Source organism: Gadus morhua, chromosome 4 (genome assembly GCF_902167405.1).
Source record: "Gadus morhua chromosome 4, gadMor3.0, whole genome shotgun sequence".
NCBI lineage: Eukaryota > Metazoa > Chordata > Actinopteri > Gadiformes > Gadidae > Gadus > Gadus morhua.
Genome location: NC_044051.1, coordinates 13,230,535 through 13,245,842, shown reverse-complemented (window position 1 = coordinate 13,245,842; position 15,308 = coordinate 13,230,535). Strand labels below are relative to the sequence as shown.

Sequence of the window (15,308 nt, the reverse complement as noted above, 5' to 3'; positions counted from 1 at the left end):
AATGTTCAACTTTTCAGGCAGAGACGGATCCGTCGGCCAATCAGACTGGCTGCAGGCTGCGTCTACAAAGACTGGTCCTCTACACGTCAGACACGCGTCCATCGATGGACGCAGGCAGGTGAATATAAACAATCCTATCATTCCACATTTCTTTAAAAAAATATAACGGCCAGATTTTTCCTGCTTGTTATTGCGAAATGGATCCAGTAGATGCGTGGAGTGTATTTGCATAACCACGGTCTGACTTGCCGACGGATCCGGTGCTGCCTGAAAAGTTTAACATTTCTCAACTTTGTGACGCAGGCCACGGAGCCCATTGGACAGACGGACCCACAATTCATTTCGCGAGTGCCCCATGCAAAGTCAATGAGATGCGTAGACGGACGGAGGTAATGTGAATGAGCCCTTAGGCCCCGTCCACATGGAGATGATTTTTGGATGAAACCGCATAACGCCTTGTTCACACTACATGCGTCTGTCGACGGCTGGGGGCTTTTTGATGTATCCATATGTTCTTCCGGGTTGTACAACAAAGGCGATTTCATTGGACAGTGTCCTTGCGTATATTTGCATAACGCAGTCTGATTGAACGACGGATCCGTCGCTGCCTGAAAGTTGAACATTTTTTAACTTTTTGACTAGCAAACAGAACGGACGGAGCCACAATGCATTTCGCGAGCGCCCCATGCAAAGCCAATGAGTCAGTCGACGGACGCATGTAGTGTGAACAAGGTGTGAGTCTTGTGCATTTGGGCCGACCATCCAGACGGATCCGGCGGATCCGCTGCTCAAAAACGCACTTTTCTGAAACCTCCTCCCAGGGTGGATCCCAATAAATCCGGACCTATGCAGTTTCGTGTTTGGATTCGTGTGGACGCATGAAATGCAAACGATGACGACATCTCCCCCCACCAGCTGGGTGTCGTTAGAGTTGCATCGGTTTACATTTTTTTATTACTATTTTTGTAGCTTTAAATACAGCCCCTTGGTAAATACAATTATTTACTGAATATTAAAAAGTAGGGATGCACCGAAATTAAAATCTTGGCCAAAACCGAAAACGAGGAAACCAAGGCCGAAAACCGAAACATCGAAAGAAATGATTATGACAATTATTAGTACCATTTAGGGTTGCCGCGGTATACGGTTTTAGGTCAAAAAGGTTAAAAGTTTGGCAGTTTGTCTTTGCACTGGTTTATTTTTTATGTGTTTTTTCATTAAAAAAATGAATATATACAAACCTAATAGATAGGCTACCTAATAAAGCGTTGGAACACGCAAGACCGGTAACCATAGCAACGCCGGTAAACAAACCCTGCGAAGCCCAATCCCTACGAGAGCTCCCCGCGCTACGGCCATCCGGAGGCGCACAGAGCTTTTGGCCAGGATATTATATATAAAATGATGTTATACTATTATATATAGAACGTTATACCGATAATTGGCGCGCTGCCAGACGCTGTAACCGAGTGTGAGAGGAGAGTTGACGGAGAAGATGGCGGTTGACCTAGTTTCAAAGTTTATACAGTTTATACTCGATAATACAACCCTAGTACCATTGCATTTATGGCTATGACTGTGTACTAACTTCGTTAAAATCAAGGCATTGCAATTTTTGCAAATCGCTATACGTGGGTCTTTCTCAGAAACATTGAAAAACGTCCACACCACAGACATATTGGGGCTTCCAGACAAGCGTGTGCTGGCCGCGCTTTTTGTTTGCGTCATCACAAATTTCTGTTTCGGCCGTTTTGTTTCGTCCGAAAACCGAAAATGCACTTGTGGGCCATTTTCGGTCGAAAATTTTTGGTGGCCGAAAATTCGGTTTCTACAGCTCGATGCGGTTTCGAAATGAATCCGTCTTTACGGAGATATTCCTGAACCGCATCAAATCGAAAACGTATCGTTTTCGCCCGTGTGGACGCCCCTCCTCAGCCGCCTGAATTCGTTTTCTGAGTTGTGCTGACCCAATGGATGGCTCTAGTCACACACACGGGCTCAATCGGACATTATACGCACCACTTTCCAACTATTTCGGACATGTAATTGCCTTCTCATATACAAATACTTCGAATGTCTAGATTAGTTAACACTTGCAAGAAAAGAAAAAAAAGTTGATGGTTTCCAGAGGTAAAAATAAGTTCCTGTGAGAGAGAAGCTAAAGCATAAACACTGAAGACAAACGTGCATTATCACACGACACTCCCATAATATTTCCGTTACATCAAAGTAAAACAATATTAACAACAAACATAACTTTGCATTTGACCATTATTAATTTTAATTATTAATTATTTATTCATTACACGGGTCAAACGTGGAACGCTCCATTCACTTGCATGGGCCCTTCACAACTTCTGACAGTGAATTATATTTGATAATTCACGTTGCTAAGTATAATCGACTAGTGTCAAGGAAGACAAAGGATTTTTTGCCTCTCGTGACGTCTTTGGTATCACTCCGCAAGTAGTCCGGTAACTTGTCAACCCCAGCGTCTTCAGTTGCTATGCGACGTCAACGTCTTCGGCGGACTATTTCTCTGCTGATCAACAGTACAAATGCTGATAACAAATAAATTGTAAAAAGACCCACCACGTGAAGTCATTTTTTCGTTTTCGCAAGTAGCCGTGTAATAAGCAGAATAATGTATAGAACGTCGCCGGTCATTATCGAAAATAAGCCCTTTCAGGGGGAAGCAAGACACCTCCGCTGTCCTGTTCGCCCTGTCGGGGCTTATTTTCCCGATAAAAGCCGGCGTTCTATACATTATCCCTTAGATAATGACCTGTAGTGAGTAACAAGAAATTACAAAATGTATTGAAGTCTGTGGGGTGTAATTTGACGACGGTTTCTAAAACAGATAACAGATTGCCTTTTTGTTTCATATCCTGGTGGCGTCTACTTTTTCAGGTGTCTTTATTTATTTATATCCGTTACATTTACCTGGCACTTGGCCAGTTCTCGGAGGCTGAAGGAACATAACGATAGTCACTCTTCTTTTTCTTCTATTTCATATGTAGTGGTTGGCAATACGGAAGTGACTGAACACAAATTATTGTTATGATTCTTATTCTCCTGTTTTACCCAATACCGAGGCAAAGCGCTGCAGAAAGTTCTGCTCCCGCGATATAGGAGGACGTTTCTTATGGAGGTCTATTTAGTGTATTTAAAAATATATATATCACTTTCCCAAACGGGCTACTACATGTCACATTAAAGTTGCCCAATCACAGAATTCACCTGCCCCGGGCAAGCGGGCGACCATTAATGTCGAGGCCTGGATTACCCATGCAATCATCAAACAGTGACTATTTATTTTTCCCTTTTTTTTTTAAGGATTTGAAAGTCATTACTAAACAATTCATCTTGATTGACAAATTCAACCACAGAGGAAGAATTTATTCAAAGCAGTTATTGCGTTTCATATGAGGCGGGCTAAAAATGTTTTAAGATGCGTTATAATAGATTGGATTAAAACAGACAGAACACATTTAGTCCATAAAATAAAAACAAAAACAAGGCCTAAAATGTCCATGGTAGAAATCGTACCAGACCTTATAAAGAACTATGTAAATACTTTAATTCAATTGTCAGAGTTGTGGTTAAACATTTCAGTGTACTTTATTTCATAGTGTAACAGTGGTCCTAAATAATGGCGTGATTTTTTAGAAAATCAGGCAACAGTCTTTTACATTTTAAAGAAGGCTTTGAGAGAATAATTGGTTTGTTGAATGGTGAATGACAAGAATTCACCATTAAGTCAAGAAGGTAAAGACAGTAAACGGGTTGCATTGATTAGAATTCTTTCTTTCAATGGCCAGGTTCACCTCTTATGCCACCCGGGTCACCTTCAAAGGAGGAAAAAACAAGCAGAAGGTATAGAGGAACTGCTTGATCACGTGTCAGATGTTCATGTACTGGCTCTATCTGCAATTTCTGCACATTTCTGATTTAAAGCTAGGATATAAAACAATTTAAATTAAAATAACATAACATAAAACAGCAGCTGATCCTTTTTAAAGTCATGAGTGAATCTGTGCAAAAGGGAGATTAGGTCACAGATCTTAATGACCTGTCTAACATTTCTATAATATAATTCGCCATGCCTCATTTCACAGCTAATGCATGCAGGAGCTAATCATTCCAATTACCAATAGGAACACAGATAATTGTTCACAAGATCACACGTCCTTATTCCTGAACTAGCTCATTATTGTCCTACAGAGATGTGAGACATAACCACCTCATTGTCCTCTTCCATCTTCGGCTCCATCCTGCCAAGGATGTCCTGCTCGGCCTGAGACAGCCTGGTCCTCTGCATACAAACAAGATAATAACAATTTGTATGAGTCATATTTCTTCCCTCAGTATTTACACATCAGTTTATTAAGAAGAAAGGGGGGAAGGATCTGTGGGCATGTATGGGAATTGAACATATCAATAAGCATATTGTCCAAAACTCGATATGGAAATATTAATAATTATTACCTCAGCTTCAATGGCTGCAAGAATTCCATTTGTGCCTGCAAAAACAAACAAGGCTTTTAAAAACATTAGAGGATTCAATGAAATGTGCGCGCGAATGTTTTTTCTGAAGTGAAAGCGGGCCTTTGACCACATCCCTCTTCATCACCTGATGCTGGCTCATCGTTGGGCCTCTCCCTCCAGGGCAAGAGGGTCATGCTTGTGACATCGGAGCATCTGACCAGACGGTTACTACCGCTGAGGAGGCTGAAGGGGTCCCGGGGGACACTGGAGATGCCTGTGTTGTCGCAGATGATCCTGGCCAGGGAGGCAGTGCGCAGCACATTCCTCTGGCTGGGGCTGAACACACCCTGATTCTCGTACCACAACCTGTTCACGGCAAACAGAACTCAATGTTGTTATGAGATGGATCGTGCCTGGGTATTGAAGTGGGTCTCCATGATTTCCACATACAGACCCCTACCCCGGTACCTGCTCCTCAATCACCTGCCTCTTAATTCAACTCAAACTTGCATATTCAATCATACTCCAAAGTTTATCTAGATCAAACCGGGTCGGTTTTGCACCCTAACGTCAATCCAGTCAGTACATGTCAGCATGCGTACCTGTCTCCCTGGCGGATGTTCTTGAACTGGTTGGCGATGAGGCAGGCGAACAGAGGGCCCACACGGCCACCCTGGACCAAGGGTTCTGCCACGCCTCCCAGCCACACGTCGATGTTGCTTGGTGTTCCATACAGCTGCAGGAGCCTTGTCGCCAGGCCCGCGTTGTTAAGGACCCGAGCCAGCTCTGCCTGGTTGCCGGGCTGGGACAGCCCACAGAACTTACGCCACGCGTTGTAGCCTAGCGTGTTGAGTAAAAGAGGTGGATTTCCATCAGATCGCATAGCCTTTGTAGCGTCATAAATTGAATAATGGTAAGTTGAATCAGGCGAGCAAAGAGGAAGCAGACGAGAGGAGGAGAGGCTTTTAGGGGATGGGTACCAGGGATGGCGTGGTCCCGGCCCCTCTGCATGTTGAGCGACCCAAGGTCCAGAGCCAGGTGCATGACAAACTGGAAGAGCCTCTCCCGCAACGCGTTCACCAGCACGGGTTTCTTAGCGTTCAGTTTTGCAGGACGGCCCGCAAGACCTCGGATCAGGGGGTCGATTCCGCCTAGAACAAACCAACAACAATGAAGAAAACGACCACGTTCTAAATTCATGTTTCTTGCAAGCACTTTGTGTCCCCTCCGCTCACCTTCAAATACGATCCTCCAGGGGGTGAAGAAGGCCTTGAAGAGCGGCACGTTGGGGATGCGGGCGTTCTCCCGGTAGTTTTGGTCGAGGCGAGCTAGGAAGGGCTGGATGGCGAGGTGGGCAAAGCGGTAGGCGGCGGTGGCGAACACATTGGCGATGCTGGGGTCCACGTTGGGGTCGTAGCCTGGGTAGCGGCCCAGCAGTCTGGACATGGCCACGTCACCCACGATGTGGGGCAGGTAGTCCCTGAAAACAAACACCTGAGGAGGAGGAGGAAGTACACGTATTGAGGAGGAGGATGAGGATGAGGGAAAAGAGAGGTGGAGGAGTTGCAACCTATGCTGAGTACGAAGAGGAGGAGGAGTAGGAGGAGAAGATGGGGTACGGTCAATAGAGGATGTATCGGGTTGAGTGAGAGAAGAGGATATGAATAAAGAGGTGCAGGGGTGGGGCTTGCCTGAGTGTACGCGCCCATGATTTTACGAGCCTCTTGGTAGAGGGTTTCACCGTCCCACTGCGGGTTTAGCTTCTTGAGTTCACGCGCCAGACGGTTGTGTTCTCGCATGAACAGGGTGTGGAGGGACGTCAGGGCAATGTTCTCATCGACACGAACGTCACCTGGAAACCGACACATGCCGTACACAATCGATTGACACAACACTAGTCGGGAGTCTATATACGGTTTGCTAGCTATGATATAGAGATAGAAACAAGATGGACAGACAGTGATGGTGTGAGAGGTGTATATAAAGAGATAGAAATACTATTTTTATTTGTATATAAATATATTTCAATATAAGAGACGGAGGTAAAGACAGATGTATAGCGATATAAAGAGACGTGTGTTTGTGTGTGTTGCATGAAGATATACATATTTGTGCCAACCTGCAAGGAAACAGGGCACCTCCTCGGCCTTGCTGTTGTTTGTGACTCTCTGGCGTGTAGCGCACATTTTGGGCAGCAGGGGGCTGAACGGCAGCAGCTCCCGGCCGTTGTCCCTGAACTTGTCGTTGACGCGCAGGAGGCCCGCATCGGTCGTGAGGTTGCGGAGGTCCATCGCCAGCTGCTCCTCCGAGCCGTACACCTGGCCCAGGTCCAGGAACGCCGTCAGGGTGTTGATCTGCTCCCGCTTATTCGCCACGCCGCCAAAATTGAACGCCGAATTTCCGGTTCCACAAACGGCCGCCGATCGGAAGACCGGGATGCAGCTGTCGGGGCCTGTTGGCAAGCGGGGGTCGCCGGGGGGGATCTGTGTAGAAGAGCTCAGATGACGACGGTGATTGAAAACCACAGCGTCACTGTCTAAACATATAGATTGTACTACACAATAAAAGCTCACCGTACTACACAATAAAAGGTCACCGACTGGGTACCAGTCGGTATGGTACCGACTGGGTACCATACCTGAATTGGGAAGCAGGGCTCGGAGCGCTCGCAGCTCTCGTCACAGTTGAGGCCGTTGCTGAAGGAGCGGATGCTTGGGGAGAAGGGGGTGAAGGTGAGGTCGTGGTCGTTCCACTGGCCGAACAGGGTCGTCATGTGGGAAAATTCAGTGTCGTTGACCACGCCCTCGTCTGGCGTCGCCAGGATGCGATTGGACACCTCTCTGACCTAATGGAGGACGGACACAATTCGTTGTAGATAGACGTGTGTATTTGCCTCACGTGGATCTTACTGCCGCATGGGCTGACGACAACATCATACCAGAGGGAGAACGAAGTTGTTGAAGCGGCGGCTTCTCTCCCAGCCGTTGGGCAAGGCGACGCCGTCGTCGTATTGAGCGGGAAGCAACCGCTTGAAGGGGGTGTTGGAGGCCCCCAGGCGAGGACTCGCCCTGTTGACAGCATGTTGAAACACTTTTACTTTGAAACTTCCCTCTCTCCCTCCATTGAAGTGCACGCATGTTACTTGTGGTTGGGGGATGTCTTAAGATCTGTAATGAGTTGACACACTTCAACCGTCTAGTTTTCACAATCTCTTTTTTATCACTTATGTCCACATATCGTTGGTGGTAATTGCATTTGTATATATTTTAATTGCATTGTTTCAAAGTAAAAATATAACGGGAAACTGTAGACACATGATCTACACCAAAAGCTGACAGGAATATAACAGTGTAATTGTCGCTCTTACAGGTTGTTGCACACGCTGGTGGCGGTCCTGTACTTGTCCAGGTTCTGAGTGGTGCGGCAGGGCGGATCGCTGACCATGGCTGCACATCCAGAGATCTTGGAGAGAACCTCCAGGTCTTCACGAGGGAGCAGATCTGGAGAACAGCAGACATAGGTTCAGAAAAAGGTGTGCGAGTTTGGTCGAGTGACTTAGTGCGTAGATGTTCAGATGAGTGAGTGACTGAGTAAGTGAGTGAGTGTTTTTCAAGTGATTGATTGAGTGTGTGTGTGTCTGTTTGTGTTTTCATGTGATTAAGTGTGTTTGTGTGTGTCTCTGTGTGATTGTTTTGAAGTTATTGATTGAGTGTGTGTCTTTCTGTGTGTGTGTGTTTTCAAGTGATTGATTCTTTGAGTGTGTCTGTCTGCGTGTGTATGTGTTCGAGTGAGTGAGCAGGAGAGTGAGAGTGTGTGCATGCACCAAGCCTGTGTTTGTCGATATGCATGTGCGCGTGCACGCATGCATGAGTGTACACATTTAGATCATGTATGAACGCACCCGGAGTTACCCACACCTCACCGACTCCTCTCCGCCACTTTACCTGCCCTCAATAAAACTCCTGCATGCTCACTAACGACAACAACGTAGCGCGTGCGCTCTGACCTGTGGCGTTGAGCGAGCGTTTGTGCACGCGGTGGACGCGGTCGTGCAGCAGGCGCAGGGTCTGGTCCATGTAGTCGGCCGAGCGCACGGCCGAGCGGGAGGCTCCACGCGGCTGCTTCATGAGGCGCAGGATGTCCGCCGGAGAGACGACCTCTCTGCGAACCCTGCTCAGACTCCTGGAGGGGAACGGGCGGGGGGCATGGTTATGATACGATGGGGCCCATATAGTACTAACGTGATGATTATCATCAAATTAATTAGGTTAATTAGGAAAGTGAAACAGCTACGTGAAGGTATTTTCTCTATCAATCACCGTTTTTGTTGTGTTTATAGTTGAATCATTAGACAAATGGAAAAGTGACTTGAATGCACACATTGGAGGATCCTGTTACAGTATCGTTTTCAGTAAGGTGATTGATAAAATTCTCATTAAGACCGAATAAGATTCAACAACAACAACAAACTCACTCATCTCGCGAGTACTTGTAAGCATCATCCACCAGTTTTTTGGCCTCTTCAAAGCACTCCATAAGATAGGGACGACCCAGACCTTGAGATACAAGAGAAATAATATAATGAACCATAAAATAGTCCCTCAGATACAATAGCATTGATATAATGAACCATAAGAGCCCTTCAGATACAAGAGCATTAATAAAATAAACCATAAGATAGACCTTTAGATACAAGATCATCAAGAAAATAAACCATAAGTTTGACCTTCAGATAAAAGTATTAGTAAGAAAAAAACATAAATTAAGGACAATCCAAACCATCAGCTACAACAGTTTAATAAAATAGACCAAAACTTATTAAAAAGGTCACATTTTTGAAAGGTAATCGTTTAAACGCTTACTTGATGGGTTTGAATGGGCCTGCATCACACAGATGCCCAGCATCACAAAACAGACAAGCTGGTTCATCTAAAAGTGGACAAAACATACCAAACATCAGACATCAATGTTAAGCCGATGCAAGCCTAATGCACACCGACCCGCTAGGTCCCGCATAGGAAAGAGGTCCTCTTACCTCGGCAGGGGAAGCTAAAGTACATTGAAAACAATGTGAAGGTGTTGCGAAGACTGTCGCTCTGTCAGCCTATTTATAGTGAGTCTTGGGCCTCACCCCCAGGGTTGACGTGGTCAATATATCAGTAAATCCTATAGTTCCTACTTCCTTCTTCTAGCTGAACAAAATTTATAATTACAGCCAATCATCTTTCATGTGCAACAAAAGCTTTAAGTAGCATCTAACTACTGTCATACTAACTAAATAACCTTTATATTTGTAGCATATCGGGTTTTTTTTACAGATTTAAAAAATAACCTTCCCGTAAGAGGAGTTGTCCACACCTAATATTAAACAATGATTGTGGATGTAAAAATGTGCTTAAAGGTTAACTTTCTGTCCTCTCAGGGTGTGTAGGCCTACGACAAACATTGTATTTCTTACAATAAGCAAAGAATTATTTTTTTCTGAAATGGTTATCAGATGAGGTTGGGTTATAATATATAGCCTCAGAAACCTTCTAATCCACCATTCTATATCATCGTCAAGGCAACTGATTTCAAGTCTTTAAATACTTAAAATGAGAAGCAGGATAAGCCATGCAACACTCTTATTGAGGACCATTTCTGCTTGACAAGACATTGAATTTTTTTTGTTATGTCGAAAATGTTTGCTTTAATGTTCTTAAAACATTGGCTGCTGTTTCTCTCGCTCAAGAATCACAACGTTTGAATTGCAACCTTCACAGGGATGTTGCAATTGTGTATCCTAACCACAGTTCCCCTTCACTGAGTCAAACTGTGTAGGAATAATAAACACAATTTTGCGTAACTCTATTAGGTAACTGTGAAACACATCGACACACCTTCAGTATTTTACTAAATGATCGAGACGACTCACATCTCCGACTCTTCTCCGTCTACCACACTGTTATAACTACTAAACCATTTTAAGACCTCACCCGTAGCCCTGTTGCTCCACCTGCCTCTGTCCTGCTAACTGGTTGCATAACTTCCTTCCACTAATAAAAAGATAAGATCTTTTTGCATTCTTCCTGTGTGACACAAGTTTAGTTTTAGCACCTTTATGACAATTTCTTTGTAAAAAGGTTTTACATTTTGTATGAAACTACCTACACATTGATTAAAAACATCTTAATATTGACTAAATTCCGTGCTTAACGTATAACTGCAACAATATAAGTTAAAGAATAAAAGCCCAAAACTACAATGTTATAACTAACCATTGTAAGAGCTCATGTGTGACACTGTTCCTCCACAAACCTCTTACCTGCATGCTAACCCTTGCTGGTTGTGTAATAATAATAATGGATTGAATTTATATAGCGCTTTTCTAGACACTCAAAGACGCTTTACAGTGAAGGGGGGACCTCACTAACCACCGTATGACTTCCTTCCCCTAATAAAAAGATTAGTTGATGCATCAAGAGAAAATATGTAGGCTAGCTCTGCAAGTTTTATTATAATGAAATTAACATATTATCTCAATGTGTCCAATGTAGTTATGACGATAATGTCTTCGTAAATATTTCCTTATTAACAACGACATATATTAGGCAGTGTGGCCATAACAGAACTGTGCTCCATTTGTTGAGTTTATCTTTTGACAATACATATAATATTGTGTTAAAGTTGAAGATATTGCTTTCCTAATCACCTTCTCCGCTCCTTTCAAAGGGCTGCTTGGGCTATACTGCACATTTGTCCTGAAATATGTACCGACCAAAATACGTTTTTCAGATATATTAAAATTGATAGAATTGATTGACATTGATAGGTACGGTGGCACTGAGCATTCACCAAATAAAAAAAAGTTTCACAGCTAATGTAGCCTTTAGCACATTCAGGATCTCGTAAGTACGAGATAATATCTCGTAGTTACGAGATAAGGATCTCGTAATTACGAGAAAAGATATCGTATTTACGACATAAGGATCTTGTTTACGAGAAAAGGATCACGCCTCTCATTCATCAATAACGTTGCTGGCTAGCTGCAGGCCGGTAAAGATGACGCTATCCGACGCTATCGTATTTTATCTCCTGCTCGGGTTAAGGCTCTGGGAAATATAGATGTTCCTTAAAAAGTGAGGAGGGCATTAATATAAGTATGTCAACATTGCGCAGACATCTGAAGTCATTGGCCGGCAAAGATGACGCTATCCGACGCTATCGTATTTTATTTCCTGCTCAGGTTGAGGCATTGGGAAATATTGATGTTCCTTAAAAGTGAGGAGGGCATTGATATAAGTATGTCAACATTGTGCAGACATCTGAAGTCATTGGGACTGTTCAGGAGAAAAGCCCAGTCGGACCTGCTACAAGTGGCTCTCTTCCTGCAGGAGCAGTTGAACCAGTACGGGATGCTTGTTCCATCATTTGGTGTGCCAAAGCCCCTCGAATATTGACGCGTTAATTGTTCAGTGGAACCCAGAAGTGGAAATGTTGTTGTCGTGGTGGTTTAAAGGGCATGTGGCTGGCCCCTCACATTGCAGCTCTTAAAAGTTGAATACAGCAGTGCATTATGTGTTTAACTTTATACTATGCATTATTGTTCAGCCCACGTTAGATTTTGTTTTAATATTGGCTGTGACAGTATGTCACATAATTAATGTTCAAAGGCAAACCCTGTCAGTTGTTAAATTATTTAAAATGTACTGACTGTATGTTGGTTAATTGAAATGCCATTTATTAAATGTGATCTTGTCTTCAACTGGTTTAAATTGTCTTTTGTGTTAGGAGCCAGTAGATTCAGTAAATAAAACACAAATTTCAGATTTACTTTTTTTAGCTGAAAGACAGTTGAACAATTTCTAAATAGTCCATCTTTGTGTCTAAAACAAAGTGCAAAAAAAATCTGATCTGACATTAGTCATCAAACATCATTTGCACTTTAGTGAAATTGCTAAATATTTTTATGTGAACACCAAATTATAAATCAGGAGTAGTAATTTTTAGGTCAGCTGTTGGCTGACCTATAAATTGTATTATTAGTCAAAGCGCTGTACATACAAGGCTATAAACACTTGCCCCATGCCTTTCAACATTGTTTTTAATGTATAATAACAAATAGAGCATAGATTTAATACATTTCGGTCTCCCATTTTACGAGCTGAACACATGCTGATTACAAAATCATTAATCTAAGAAACAATACAGAGATCAAATAGTCACATTTAAGACAGAAAATAACAGGTAAACATGTTCAATGCTGCTATAGTGTCCTGCAGTCAGGTAGATCTGAAGTCAGCTGTCTTTGTGGGAACAGCCTGAAACAAAACAAAGGACATGGCATTATGACTCAAATCACTTATCACTTACTTGATAAAAATTGCAACAAAAAATAGGTTTTCTACAGATATCCTAACTCTTCACATAAATACTCTTTCTACAGCAGCATTATACTTACTATTAAATGTGGGTGTGGATGTATGCTCTTAAAAACAGGTAATGTTCGATTGTCTCCTCTGAATTAGTAGGCTGGGGATGGGTCGATTATTTTCGGACATTGCCAGGCAACAAATGTCAAAAACAGTCTCATCACATGGATATGGGCCTCTTGGCAGGGATTCCTCTCTGCAAGCTTGTATTTGCTGATGGAGTACTGCTCTGGTGCGGTCTGTAGTCCCAAACAGGTGGGGAAGTCGGTACATCATTAGTGGTCGTCCACTTGGACAAACTGCATTCCTGCTGGGGCAATTTCTGTGGCAGTTCCACAAATGCGCAACTTCCTGCAGCTCCCTCTGGGGGAATTTTTTTTTGAATGATTAACATTTAGCTCACACATCATCCCGAATAGCCCATGTTGACTGGATATAACAGTCATTCTGTGCTTCTATTAAAAAGCTCAGCTGAACAAGCTTGAACAAGGTTTGAATTTATAGAAATTAAGATGGTGTCTTTTTGCTACATTTCTTCCCTTACTATCCTCTAAAGCTCAGAAAGAAAGTCAGTTTAAACACAAAAAGGGATATTTTAACTAGAAGACAGCTACTCCTAGATTTGTCCATTAGGACTGCCAAAGCCACTCTAGAATGCATTTTAGGAAAAAAATAAAAATAATAACACTAGAATTGTGTTTGAACAGTATTTAGAGGAGAGGTACGCCTATCCCAGCATCCAAAAACCAGTGCAATGTTGGCCTACAACTGGGGATATTAGTTCTGTTCTATGTAGCCTAAGTCAGATCGAATAATTATGAGGTTAGCCTATAGCACAGTGAAGTATTATAGGTTAGGCTACTATTGCTATAGCCTAGATATGTAGGCCTATAATAGCCTAACATATTTTTTTTTGTAAAGAACATTACAAGAAATACAGCTCAAAGTGCTTTTCAATGATAAGTGACACACAGAACAACTACTTAGCTAAACAGACAGGCATTTTAAAGCATTAGAGACATTTGTTAATAAAAGAAAATATCCATAAAATAAATAATCAGTGAATAAGAAAAGTAGGCTACCTCAATTATTTCCAGACATGTGAACTGTATTCGATTTTTGTCGAGTAAGTCCCCTGAGAAGTGGTCCTGCTCCTTCAAATCTTGAAAGATATTCATCCAGAATTGTGCATGGTGTTTTCTTAAAAATCCCCACCAATGTTCAATCCTTTGGGTTATGATTACTTGAGCCGGTAATGTAGCATCTCTCAGAAAACTGGTTCCACTTCATCGAGGAAGTAGTCAGAAATAACACGGGGATTGCTACTTGTGGTGTTAGCATGTAGCCATATGACCATACGGGAAAATCCATCGACAGCACCATTAATACATATGCCATAGGGTTTAAGTTTGTCGTATGAATCGACGTGCCACAAAAAGTTTGGACCTGGGTTTATGTAAAGACGAGGTCTTAGACGATTACGTTTCCCCAGTTGTACTCCTCGAGGGTCTAGGACAGGCCTATTCATATGGCGGCCCGCGGGCCACATCCGGCCCAGAAGCCCCTTCCGAGTGGCCCAGCCCGTGGTCCCGCAAAAAGCAAATAGAAAAGTTAAAAAAAAAAAAAATCGAGCCTTGCCTTCAGAAATTCCTACAGTAGTACAGACTGTTATTGCAACACTCAGTGCAACCTAGCAACAGGAACCTAGCATCAGTCAACCCTCAATTCCGCGCATTGTGTTTCATATGTCCATGGTCTGTCAAGAAAGTGATTGAAGGCGAGTCGTCTAATCTGATCTAACATGGCTTTGTCAACTCAAAAACGCTAAGTGGACACTGAAAACCGTCGGTTCAACCCTGCCTGGACTGAAAAGTATTTATTCATTTTGCCGCCGAATCCAAACGCCAAACCGATGTGTTTAATTTGTAATGAGTGTGTTGCGGTAGCCTCTCCTGGAACCGTCACCTTATCGTGGTGGAGAGGTTTGCGTGTCCCTGTGAACCTCAGAGCTGTGTTGTCTGGAGCCTTGTGCTCCTGGTAGGGTCTCTCATGGCAGAGTGGTCTCAGGTGAGGGGCCAGACTAAGAATGGTTCAAAAAACTCCAATGAATAACGGAAAAAGAGGAGATGTGACCCGGCCCGGAGGAAGCCCGGGGCCCCCGTCTGGAGCCAGGCCCAGAAGGAGGGCTCGATGGCGAGCGCCTGGTGGCCGGGTTTGCCACGGAGCCCGGTCGGGCACAGCCCGAACAAACTACGTGGCACCCCCCCTCTCTTCATCCCATGGGCCCACCACCTGTGGGAAGACCCGTTGGGGTCGGGTGCGCAGCCACATGGGTGACAGCGAAGGTCAGGGGTCTCGACGGACCAGACCCGGGCGGCAGAAGCTGGCTCTAGGGACGTGGAACGTTAC

The 15,308-nt window shown here is 43.7% G+C and overlaps 2 protein-coding genes and 1 long non-coding RNA gene across 4 annotated transcripts in view; all 3 read right to left on the bottom strand.

Moving 5' to 3' along the window:
- The window catches only part of LOC115542731 (eosinophil peroxidase), a 55,949-nt gene that overhangs the window by 26,269 nt on the left and 14,372 nt on the right, over positions 1–15,308 (bottom strand). The gene's annotated exons all lie outside the window — the stretch shown is intronic.
- Positions 3,293–9,605, bottom strand: LOC115542732 (eosinophil peroxidase). The gene is made up of 16 exons (XM_030355130.1): positions 9,524–9,605; positions 9,351–9,417; positions 8,963–9,044; positions 8,495–8,670; positions 7,856–7,988; positions 7,427–7,556; positions 7,127–7,333; positions 6,608–6,971; positions 6,180–6,340; positions 5,724–5,982; positions 5,469–5,639; positions 5,091–5,328; positions 4,634–4,854; positions 4,489–4,523; positions 4,244–4,315; positions 3,293–3,848 (listed from the first exon to the last, which is right to left on the bottom strand). Exons 2-16 carry the CDS (start codon positions 9,415–9,417, stop codon positions 3,831–3,833), a joined length of 2,334 nt encoding a protein of 777 aa, XP_030210990.1. The 5' UTR covers positions 9,524–9,605; the 3' UTR covers positions 3,293–3,830.
- Positions 12,554–13,257, bottom strand: LOC115542756 (uncharacterized). Its single transcript, XR_003976609.1, has 2 exons — positions 12,929–13,257; positions 12,554–12,788 (listed from the first exon to the last, which is right to left on the bottom strand). It is a non-coding gene; the product is annotated as an uncharacterized LOC115542756 (long non-coding RNA).

What these genes read in the sequence shown, in the direction of transcription:
- LOC115542732 (XM_030355130.1), bottom strand. Translation starts at nt 9,417, where the DNA reads ATGAACCAGCTTGTCTGTTTTGTGATGCTGGGCATCTGTGTGATGCAG. An exon ending in ACGCTCGCTCAACGCCACAG is followed by an intron (nt 7,989 to 8,494) that starts GTCAGAGCGCAC and finishes GCTGTTCTCCAG; the next exon opens with ATCTGCTCCCTCGTGAAGAC. An exon ending in CCGGGACCACGCCATCCCTG is followed by an intron (nt 5,329 to 5,468) that starts GTACCCATCCCC and finishes TCAACACGCTAG; the next exon opens with GCTACAACGCGTGGCGTAAG.